The sequence below is a fragment of the Musa acuminata genome, chromosome BXJ3-2 (genome assembly GCF_036884655.1).
Source record: "Musa acuminata AAA Group cultivar baxijiao chromosome BXJ3-2, Cavendish_Baxijiao_AAA, whole genome shotgun sequence".
Taxonomy (NCBI): Eukaryota; Viridiplantae; Streptophyta; class Magnoliopsida; order Zingiberales; family Musaceae; genus Musa; species Musa acuminata.
In genome coordinates, this window is record NC_088350.1 from 26,553,684 (window position 1) to 26,565,550 (window position 11,867).

The 11,867-nt window shown below is 40.0% G+C and overlaps 2 protein-coding genes across 2 annotated transcripts; one reads left to right on the forward strand and one right to left on the reverse strand.

Moving 5' to 3' along the window:
• Positions 1-1,207: 1,207 nt before the first annotated feature.
• On the forward strand, positions 1,208-7,479 carry LOC103975986 (uncharacterized). The gene is made up of 3 exons (XM_009391146.3): positions 1,208-1,501; positions 5,490-5,567; positions 6,888-7,479. Exons 1-3 carry the CDS (start codon positions 1,481-1,483, stop codon positions 7,116-7,118), a joined length of 330 nt encoding a protein of 109 aa, XP_009389421.1. The 5' UTR covers positions 1,208-1,480; the 3' UTR covers positions 7,119-7,479.
• A 3,168-nt stretch (positions 7,480-10,647) lies between these two features.
• LOC103975985 (uncharacterized) lies at positions 10,648-11,867 on the reverse strand. The gene has a single exon (XM_009391145.3). It carries the CDS (start codon positions 11,754-11,756, stop codon positions 10,854-10,856), a length of 903 nt encoding a protein of 300 aa, XP_009389420.2. The 5' UTR covers positions 11,757-11,867; the 3' UTR covers positions 10,648-10,853.

An 11,867-nucleotide genomic window follows, 5' to 3' on the forward strand; every position in this document is an offset into this window, starting at 1 on the left:
GCAACCATTCAGGGAACAAGAAGAATGGAACTGATGTCCACGAGGGGAGTATAAAATGCTTCACGTCACCTTTTTCCGCGGACATTCCAAAGCGATGACCTTCCCTGTCGGCAGTCCTCCATGCAATGAATAAAGATCGATCCCATCAGCCATTGTTGTGCTCCATCTTCTTCCATTCATCCTAGTGTCTGACAACAAACTGGATGTTCCAGTGACAGGACAGCAATACACTGTTACTGTCAAATCTCACTCATGACAAGCACTGCCATTCTCAAGTTGAGCTTTGTGTAGATGCACAACTAGTGCTCCCTGTTGCTGCTAATATCTCAACATCTGCGGCTCACATCTCTGGATTTTATTGAAGAGGATATTAGATGCTCTTTGTTAAATGTCGTAGTTGCAAGTACATAAAGAAAACACATGAGCTTCAGAGAGGCTTGGCAATGAACGGATGAGAGCAGACGACGGATGTGAAGCAAAAGGTGATGGCATTGCTGCCTGATAGAGTCTCATCATCGAATCACAAGAGATTGTCATCATGGAGGAACCTCTTTGACTCTCCGCTTGCTCTAATTACATCTAAATGATATGACAGGCATATCTGTCATTATCTATAGACCTCTAAGAGAGTAGGAAACGCGAATGATTCCGCGGGACTGCTCACCTCACTTGTTGGACCAGATGCAGATGCAGATGCAGTAGCCAACAAGCAAGCATGTTACAGGGATCTGAGATGACCCAGATGCTCCACTAGGATTTCCATGGATTCACTTCTCGGTGGACTCTGAACTGATTGCCCCAACCAGAGAATGAGCAAACAGGCCGATCCACTCTCTGACCTCCTAAATGGCGAGTGGCCATGACAATTTGGTGCCGTTGGTTGTAATTGATATGCCTTCAAGAACTATAGGGCAAATGAGTCGTTGACCAAGAAAACCTTGGAAACTCACATAACCGTTCCTCTTTGTGTTAATATTCGCATATTCCATATAATAATGATTCGTATCTCACACCATGATGCTGACATAATCCCTCGGCCTCAACCTGTGCCTTAACACTCCGCTAAATTCCTAATTGGGCCTTCTAGTAGGTACAACAATTGGCCAATTAAGGGCCCGTAATCTCGCTTCACTGTTGTACATAGATCGGGCTCAACAGGTATGGGCCAATATGGCCCATTAATACCTAGTAAGAGATTGGACTCGATCCGTTCCTGCCCGCTTTGCCCCCGGCCGCTCGAATTGGCCAACCGCACTTCACCGCCATCCCCGACGGCGGAGTTAGCCGGCGGCCGCGTCGAGTAGATCTTCGCCACTTCCCCCTCGCGGCGTCGCGTGGACTTCAGCTTGGTTCGTGAACCCTCACCTGTAGCGCCACCAACGGCGGAGGGGGATTCTGTGTGCCGATAGTTCGGTTTGGCTTGATCGTGGAGCAGACGAAGGGCGGCGTGGCCACGAGGTTGGAGGAAGGGACGACGAAGATGAACGCTTGGGCGGCGACGGTGAGTGGATCCGTACTTTGTGGTTGATTCTGTGTTTTGCGCCTTTGGTTCGGCCAAATGGCAACCTCGTTGTCTGCCTTCTACTCTTTACGCGTCGATGCTCGCCACTGGGGATGGGCTTCTGTTGGTATTTGATGACATCTACAGGGCACTTCAGGTAATCTTGCGAGAAATGTAGTGTGGAATATGATTCTTATGCTTGATTTGAGCGATCAGGAGTCCTATCTATGAGAAGTATGTACAAGGATAAGGTAAACATGCAGTTTTTGTCTTGGAAAGAAGGAAATCAGCGTAAGCTATCTAGGGATCAGGTGATATATCGAGAAGGAGAATATGGATGAAACTGAATCTGAAAAGCAGTTATAACATGAGAAAAGGGAAAAAAATTGTGATCATTGTTTGAGAGATTACGGTACTGAAAAGGTCAGACTTTTCAGAAAGATCAACAGAAGGGTAAAAAAATATTAGGTGGAGAATCTCAACAGACAGTACTTCCAAATGGTTTTGCTAGTTCTGATTTGAGATCTCTGCCAACATCTTTGATGATCCAGAAATTGATTAGAAGAGTAAAAGAAATGAGAAAGAGGTCGGCGATGCAAGTCTGAGATGACAGAGTAGACATACTGTTAGGTTTATTATTTTGGTATTTTGCTGCTTAATCAAACATGAAAACGTGCATTCAAGCTTGAAAATGATTGAGTTTTAAACAACTCCCTTACACTTTAAAGTATAACATCTCATTGAGTATCTGAATCTAGAATAACCAGTTATATGATTTGGAACTCAACAACATTGGATCCTAACAATGTGCTTCTCCAAGTTTTAAGACACAAAAGGAAAACCAAAATGGATATTAAAAATCTACTATCTTTTAAACTGTGAATGTCAAATCCAATACTGATTTGTCTGGGGAAAGTCTCAAGTGCACCTAGATGTGAATGGTTTCCTTGAACTACATATCATGCACGAAAAAATAGGGGAAATTGAGTTTTTAAAAATTGTGCTCTGACTCATTTCTTATAGATTGTTATGGTATCAGTTGATTAATATAGCACTGATTTTTTCACGAGGAATGTTTTACAAAATCTAATATAACTTATCAGAATAATGCAAAAGTAAATCATTAGTAGTGCAGAATTAAAATACTCATGTATATTATGTTCCTTGAAGACATATGGTGTGCATGATCATTCTTATGCCCACGACTCGTTAAACAGTTTGGTGCTGATATTTGTGTTGATTCAAGAGAATTGTTTGTGTAACAAGACAACTGTCATTAGACTCATAACTATAGAATACGTAAATGCAACCTTGCTTTCCTGAACTGATTTTTGAGTTTCTGCACTCAAGTCATGAAATCTTAATTCAACTTTTCTGGGTTTTCGTGCATATATAGGCGTCTAAATTTAATCCATGACAATGTATCAGAAAAGGGTGACTGGTCACCCAGGTCACAATTTATTCACTATAAAAAGGGTCAATGTGCATTGTTTCCAACATGTTATTCATCAGGATTGCATGTTCCAACCATGCTGGCTTTTGCTGGTTGGCACTGATTTTGTCGGCAGTGGTATCTGCATGATTTATCACAAGAATTTGCTGACACAACAATATATTGGCATAATACTTATGGCAGCCAGCATGCCTCTGATCTTGTCTGAGATGCATTGTGCCAGCACATTACCCGCAAGGACGAATCTATTATATGTGTGGCTAAGGAGAGAAAGATTAGCAGAGGACTTAAGCTTCAGAAGAACATTTGCCCAATTATTAAGATGACCAAGTGTCCTTTAACTCATCTAATCTGCAGACAATCATGAAAATTTACTATTTCGTTGAGCTTGTAGTATCTTGCTGAGCTTTGCTAAGCCTGTCTTTTCCTATAGCATTATGACTTTGCATATACGAGGAATCTACGCGGCTATAAGGAATTGATCAGTATCCTATAGCCAATTTTCAGTGAAAAGACATAGTTTTGTTATTTTCTTTTGCAACATCATTAAGCTATTTGACTTTTTTAGTCCTTCTAGTTGTTGTCTTCTCAATATTTATTCTTGTGAAACTAGATAGGAATGAGAACTTATTTTCTTTTTAATTCAGAATGGCTAGTATGTAAACGGGAAACACAAAACTTGTGTTTCATCTTCATCTAATTTCATTCTCCCTTGGTCTCATTCCAACTACTTGCACTAAGATGAGATTTGGAGAGTATGACAAAGGTTGTTAATGATTGATATCTGTGGCACTACGTATCCTATATGGATTGCTGCACCACAACCTTGTCATTTGGCTTCATGAAATTAGTCACTTCTATCATTTTGCTCTTTGGAAGCCTTTTTTCTTATATAATTTTTAGTTGGAGGGATCCAACTCATAACATTTATGCTGGCTATTCAACCACAGGATGGTGATGTAGTTGTTACTTCTACAGATTTCTGAACAAAAATTATATCAGTTGATAATCTAAAACATACTAATGCAGTGTGACACTCTTGCAAATTTTATTTTTCTTTTTAAATGTCTCTTGCAATAACATAATTGCACTTCAAATTGTTATTTTTTAATGTGCAATTATGTTTTAACAGTGAGCATAAGTGTTATTTTTCTAATTCTGTCTATTAAAGTCTTTATAGGTTTTATTTCAGTTTATTACCATCCTACTACTATTCATTATGGTTCACTACAGTAAAATTTCAGTCTTGTTGATTGAGTCTACTCTCTATAAACATGGGCAGCTGAAAACTTTTTTGTTCTTAAGTTATTTTAGATATATCTCTACTTATTTATATACTGATAGAACAGCCCTTTTAAATAAAAAAATAAATGAAACTGTTAAGATTCAAGTTGCTACATGTAAAGAGAAAAAAAGCCACTGCCATGTATGAAAACTCAAACTGCAGCTTGCAGTTCCTTTCTAACTGCAGTAAAATTCTTCCTAATCTCTTCAATCCTTTTTGTTGTCCTTCTGTATGATACAAGAGCTCAAATTTGATGATGCTATCTATCTTCTTCAATTAGACTGTACAATTATGCTCATGAGGATTGATTAGACAATGCCCATTCTTTTTTCCTTATCTTTTCTCTTTTTCTATATGATAAAAGTATAATAAAGAACTTGTATGACTTGATAGAAGATAAATAATTGCCAATTGAACATGTGGTGGTTCCTGTCTCGATATCAGGTATTAGCTGAGTCAAATCTCTGGAATAATTAGTCATGGTTACTAGTCTCTTTAAAAGTATCAAGCTAAATTTACAATTTCAACCTTCCCTTTGTGATTATTGAAATTGTCATGTTCTTTATAATAGAGAATCTGCAGGGCTCTTTATTTCACTTCAATAAGTAACAAATTACAGCCGATCTGTACCAAACTTTCATGCCAAATCTGCAATATCTCAACAACTTCTACCTGCTTTCTTGCAGACTACTTTGTGTTCCCATTCAGCTTTCCCAGACAAGTGTTACATTAGAGACATGTGATTCCTACATTGTACTAACTCCACCAATGTCCAGGCTTGGATAATCTTTTAGGGGATCTAACAACTTAGAATTCACTGGCATTATATGATATTTTCAAACAAAAGCCCAAATGACTGCAGATGACCAACCAACTCCACTTGATGCATCAGTACACATCGTAGCAAGTGATTATTTTAAGTCATTTAGGGTCTGCATATAGACTTCCAAACAAGACTATCCCTTCCTAAGAATTCCCCTCAGTAACTATCATCGGCATGTTTATGCTCTTTCTAAGAATCTCAAGCTCTAAGAGGTAATTTTGAACCTCCAGCTTGCTAAGCATAGTTTTGATCTTTTTTCACCATGTCTGGAGCATTTGGCAGATAAATTTGTTGTACATCCTTTCCTGTTATATGCTAGTATAGTCTTCCTAGCTTCTTCACTCACTAAATATTGCAAGAAAAAGAGATGTTTCTTTAAGAACTAGTTTATTTGTTTAGATTTTGTTATTAAGCTGATCTGTTGCAGGTTCTAAGTATGAGAGGTGAAGATGATGACGGTGTCGTGTTACAGCTGGTCTCTGGTACCCCAAACCTGTCATTTGAGGTAATATTATAAACATAAGTATAGACTCAGTAAGTTCAATCCACCATATTTCTTGTCTAGATGTTCCTTATTTGATGTTCACAGAAGACCTAAGTTGATCTATTTTAGTTTTGTATACAACTTGTGAGTTCCCTTGTGTCTTGGTGACATATTTGTTTTTCCTATGTTCATTGTTTTCGGTGCCAAACTATGCTAAGAATCACTATGCTTCTTGCCAATCCTCCCCATCCCACCTCCATTCTTCCTTTTTTTTCCGTTCTGTTTCTTTTTTCTCTCCCACCCTCATCTTGTTTCTTCTGCCCTCATGGCTTCAATTTCTTATTCCTGCAGTGTTTACTAGTGTAGAATGGCCTGTACCTCGAGACATTTAAAATTCAATATTTTGATCATATGTTTCGTATTCCGTGGAAATTTTTTTTGTTCATCAAAGCAATCCCTGGTTACTTTTTCATCCATATGTTTTAATCACCCCTAGATCTCAACCTGCACAAAATACATATGCAAATTGAAACATTTGTAACTACAGAAATATCTTATATATTTCAGCCTAGCACCATTAGTATGATGACAAACAATATCTTAAGAAAGGGCTGAAGCATATATATGGTACAAAATACTGCATGACAAGTGTCAATGCAGCATTTTGGTCAGTAAGTATCCAGAATAACTAGTGTTTTATTGTAGTGTACAAATAATAATCTCTCTAGTGCATCTTTGTCTTATGAGGTCAGACCATCAAAAGAATTCAGTGCTCTTATATTAATCGGTGTTAAATATCGAAGACATTTCCAAAAATAACCTGTCAGAAGCAAGTTCTCTCAATCTGATATGTCAAATAATGGCCTATGGGAATTTGTTAAGACTTTGATCAAACAATCCTCACCCTTTTAGTTAACGCCAGAGCAAATGCTATTGATTACCTGTTGCTTTTATGTTCACAGGCTGCAATACTTGCATATTCAGCATTTATCGATATCATAGCTCTGATCTCATCAACTTTCATGAACTTGGCATGTGACACCTTGTGATCGATTTTCCCTTTGTTGTGTTTTTTTTTGCTTGTGGTTGTTGCGTCTACCTTTACTTCTGTGCATGCATGGCAGTTGCAAGTTTATAGGATTCTTCTGCTCAGGACCCAATCTTTTGATCTGACATCTTATACCACTTTTCTCCTTTGATTATGTGAGCCTGCAACCTCTTTCCTGTTTTGATTGCATGTGAACTTATTCCTCAAGTGTGCAATTGGTGCATGGCATTCCTGTCTGCCAGTTCAAGACTTCTATGTCTCTGTGTAACACTCCTCGTTCATCTTATCACCAGGAGGTAAGTAAAGACGGAAGTAATCTGCGCTTTCGATTTAATTGTTCAGCTGACAGCAATGAGGGTCAAGGAATGAAGCTCGTGAAAGAAGATACAGGAGCAGGAATGCGGTCGCTCTACTTCAAAGTCCTCGGCATAATGCCAATGTCTGTTATTGCTGCTTCTATCCACCGCTCCTACCACCAACTTGAGACCCTCAAACTCGAGCCAGAGCACAATGTGGCTTCATAGCCATGGCAGCTCGTCGGAGTCTGCACGTGCCCATGGACTACTCCTGCATATAGCTCCAAACTATACTCACGATCGATGCATCCTAATCTACCTCCATTTCAACAGAAGCATCATCCAATGCCCGTATTACGTCCATCCTCTTCTGTTTTTTTGTCAAGGTAGGTTGATAAATCGGTGCAATATCAAGCTTGAGTTAGGATTGTGTGTGTGTTCTTTTGGGGAATGTATGGGAAGAATTGTTATTTGCCTGCTTGTACATTGTGTTTGTGGTGGCTGTAGTGCGGTGGCTTCTCTTTCTGTTCTTGGACGGTGTAGAAAAAGTTAATGCAAATCTATATTTTGTGTACGATAATATACTAAATGGATGCTGTTGGAAGTATTGGTTGTAATGTCTTGGGACAGCATTGCAGTGCTTGTCAAGGAACGGGAAGGGATTCACGTAGTTTGCATGGTGGTGGGTGAAAATTTTACTTTCGGGATCGTTGACCGGTAAAGCCCTTTGACCTAATACCTATAAGCAACTTCCTAAGCAAATCACGCGGAAGGCTAGATTAATATCATTTTAGCCATTGTGATTTTGATCATAGATCATTTAAATCATATTTATTCGTATCTAAAATATTTTTTTATATTTTTAAAAATATAGTATATAAATTTTTTCTATCAAGTTTGATTTAACAGACGTTAGATTTTGTTTACGTGTAATTAAAATTTTAAAAAAAATTATTTTAATCTTTATGGTTTTTTTTATCATGAACAAGTACTTATGATTTTGTTCATGTCTAAAATAACTCTTATATTTTAAAAAATATAACATATAAGTCTCTTTTGTAAAGTCTAAGTTAATATATATTAAAATTTATTTACATGATATACTGATTTATAATAAATTATTAATATAATAACACGTATAATTTAAATTATAAAATTGAGATCGTCATCAATGGTGAGAGGAGACGTCGTCGTGGAAGTGACCACGTTGTTGCTTAGCAGGGCGTCGTACGTATGTAGCCTCTCTCATGCTTACGATAAGCTTAGGAACTTCTAGTCTTGCTTCAAGCAAATGTGTGTCGACCAGTCTAACATTATGCATGTAATGGTCTCCTAGTCTCTCTTTCTCCTCCTGGGTATCTTTGTCTCCACCGCCTCCCACTTCGTCATCTCCTGCATCCCCGCCAATCGTGTCTACGACATGGTGGTCTAGTTCTCCCTCACCTCCGCCTCCGGCCTCTCCTACCTATATCTCTCCGCCTTCGTTTACGGTTATGATCTCCGTCACTTCCTCTTCCTTAATAAGATAGATTTTTTTAAAAACTTAAATTATATATATCATTATACTAATAATTTATTGTGAGTCAGCATGCCACGTAAATAGACTCTAATGTCTATCAACTTAGATGTGACGGGAGGGGCTTATATGTTATATTTTTAAAAATATATAGATTATATTAGATATAAGCAAAACTATAAGGACTTAAGTGATCAATGATTAAAACTATAGAGGCTAAAATATTTTTTTAACTTAAATTATACTTATCATTATATTAATAGTTTATTATAAATCAGCAACATAAATAAATTCTAACATCTATTAACTCAGACTTGATGGGAGGGACTTATATGCTATGTTTTTTAAAATATATGAATTATTTTTAGATATGAGTAAGCTATAACGACTTAATGGTGCATGATCAAAATCAGATAAGTTAAAAAATGAACCTTAATCCTATATGAATTTGTTTAGCTTAGACTTTTTGGTACAACCGGTGTATATGAATTTTCCCGAGAGAGTATGTTATCTCCTCTCTTTAAAAGTGAGGCCCTTCGATCCGATCTGTATTGATGAGAATCTAATGTACTACTATGTACTACTGTATATGTTCTTTGGCTCAGAGGATTTGGCCTATCCCGGTACAGAACAAGGTCACACTATACGCATAGAAAAATCATGGTTATTGGCGGCAACATAGCCATACACGGTGAAACTCTTGAAGTTGCTGTGATTGTTTTATTGTACCTTTCTGCTACTAAAATTATGGTGCATTGCCTCACCAATAGTGAATCTTCTCGAGGCAGGGATGAAGTAGTTGAGACTAAGAATGGGTTGACGAGGGTGATTTCGAGGTTATCTCAAGATGAAGCTATAGTGAATTCGATCTTTGTTGGGACCTTAGCACAATAGATCGATGTCGAAAGAAATTCTTGATCTGACCCATCTTATGCTTAAGTTAACTAATGAGGAATTGACTCTATATTTGGTGGGGGTTTTCTAAGACCAATCTCCCTTTAGGTGTCGGAGATAGAACCGCTCGTATCTATTATGGCACATTCGTGCGAGCAGCCGACCCGTATATGCCCCTGCTGCATGGGTCAACCTGTCCAAGCTCCTGTGGCACGACATCGATCAGTACTGCCCCATGCAGTGGGGGGCTAGTAAGGATAGACGAGGAAGTGCCAACCGCTAATATAGTCCTCTCCCATGTCAAATAAATGTCGTGCTATCCTCAATATTAATTGCTCGACGATTGTTGACTGACGACTTAATACTGAAATATTATGTTCGTCCTACTTTTCAAAAACTTTGACAGATACAAAACCCAAATACCATATGTATCATAAGTACCTTCACTTATGGATTATGAGAATAAAAATATGATTGATAATTAAAGATTATAAATAATAAAATTATATTTTATTATTTTAAAATATTAAAGTAATAAAAAATTACAATAGCAAAATAGGGGTTGTCAAAAACAAACTTGTAAGCACTCTCTATAGAACAGATCTTTCATCCCAAAATAATACACAAAGCATTAGTACATCGTGAAACAAAACCAACGTCACCATTCAAATTATAATCCATGTCTTATCCAATAACTAATGAAATAGTACGATGAATACATCGAATCGAATGATCGGGGAAAAGACATGGAACGAACTGACAAAAAATCATCATAACAAAAAGAAGAGGTACTAAGATTATTTGCCCTTTATGGACAAATAAGATTAGGACGGATCCTTTTCCAGAGTAGAGTAGAACATCAACCGAAACGAATTGAAATGACCCATTCAGGAACAAGAACATTACCTATATTTGTGCATGATTTCTTGTTCCTCCCGACAGAAAATACAAAGGTGTCCATTAGACCTAATCAGTCTAAGTCAGAAGACCATCTATCTCGATTTTATATAATATTATCTTAATTTTAAATAGGATTAGAAGCTGTCATAAGAACCATCACAGATCCGAGAATCCAAAAAGCATGAGAAAGGTCCTTATGATGTCGCTCATTAAACCCATCTTAGATGGAAAAGGAGCAATCATACATGCATTACACATTCCTACGGACATGCATGAGGCTCAACACCAGTATTTTAAGCATTGGAAGTGTGAATACTCACACCTCGGTCAACGCTACCCACCCAATCCCATAACTCAATTCAATGTCAACGTTATGCTGTTGTATACACACAAGAATCGTATCAAACGTAAAACGCGGAGCACAAAGCATCAATCTAATCGAGTGAATGCTCATGAAAGCACACAGTTGCTTTCTACCATCTAATCATGCACATATCATATTACCACATGGCATCCAAACCACACCAAAATAAAACAAAAATAAAATAATAAAAACCAAAACCTAATCTAGAGAGAGAGAGAGAGAAGGGGGGACGGGGAGGGAAGAAGGGTAATAAAATACACTGCCCCAAAAAGAGTAGGGAAAACAAAAATTAAAACGGGTGATGGCTACGAGTAATCCCATTCACATTGGCGAAGAGCCCAACCAAGTCCTTCTTGTACGGGAGGAACGACCGCCGGGCGGCGCCACTCCTCGTCGCCTGCCCGCCTTTCCCGTAGTATATCCTGTAGGCGGTGACTACATCCACCTCGGTGCCCTTACCCGCCTTCCCTCTTGTCTTGGTCGCCCCCCCGTCTTTGCCCTTTCCTGCCTCGACCTTGGTTCCGCGGCTAGGGCTTTCCTTGCCCTTCTTCTCCGCCGCCGCGAGGAACACGAACTTCTCCTTCCCGTCGCTGTGGCTCCGCCCGAGCACCAGGTCCCGGAGCCGCCACCTCAGCGAGGACCCGGTGGATCTGCTCTTCCGGCACCGAGACGGCGACGGCGTCGCCGACGACCTCGGTGCCCATACGCAGTACGTCCCCGGGGGGATGCCCTCGAGCTCCTCCGCCGCCGCGGACGAGGACGAGGAGGACAAGGCCGAGGCGGGATTCTCCGCCCGCTCCTCGATCAAGAGCCGCCGGAGTGTCCCCCGCAAGGCCGAGGTATTCTCCTCCCCCTCCCCTGGCGCGGGCGCGTCACTGCTGCCGAGGCGGTCGTCGTCGAGGAGGGCGCGGTTGAAGACGGGGTAGATGGGGCGGATCCGGCCGTCGGCGAAGATCTCGTCGGCGTAGATGGCGGCTCCGGTCTCCGGGTCCTTGATAACGACGGCGAATTCGAAGTCGTCGTCGTCGTCGTCGACGTCGACGTCGGAGTCATCGTCCCCGCCGTCGTCCGGAGGCGGCGGTTCTTGCTGCGAGGACTCGCAATGGACGGCAGAGAAGGCCTCCTCAAAGGTCACGCGGAAGCTGGGTGAAGCCGTGATGAGCGGTACGTCTCCCTCTCCTCCTCCTTGCATCGCTTCCGGTTCGTGTATTGTCTCGTCTGCGATCACTTCTTTTTCTTCTCCGATGGGATGATCCGATCAGAAGCTCACGGGGGGGGGGTTGATGGACGGAGAGACAGGGGT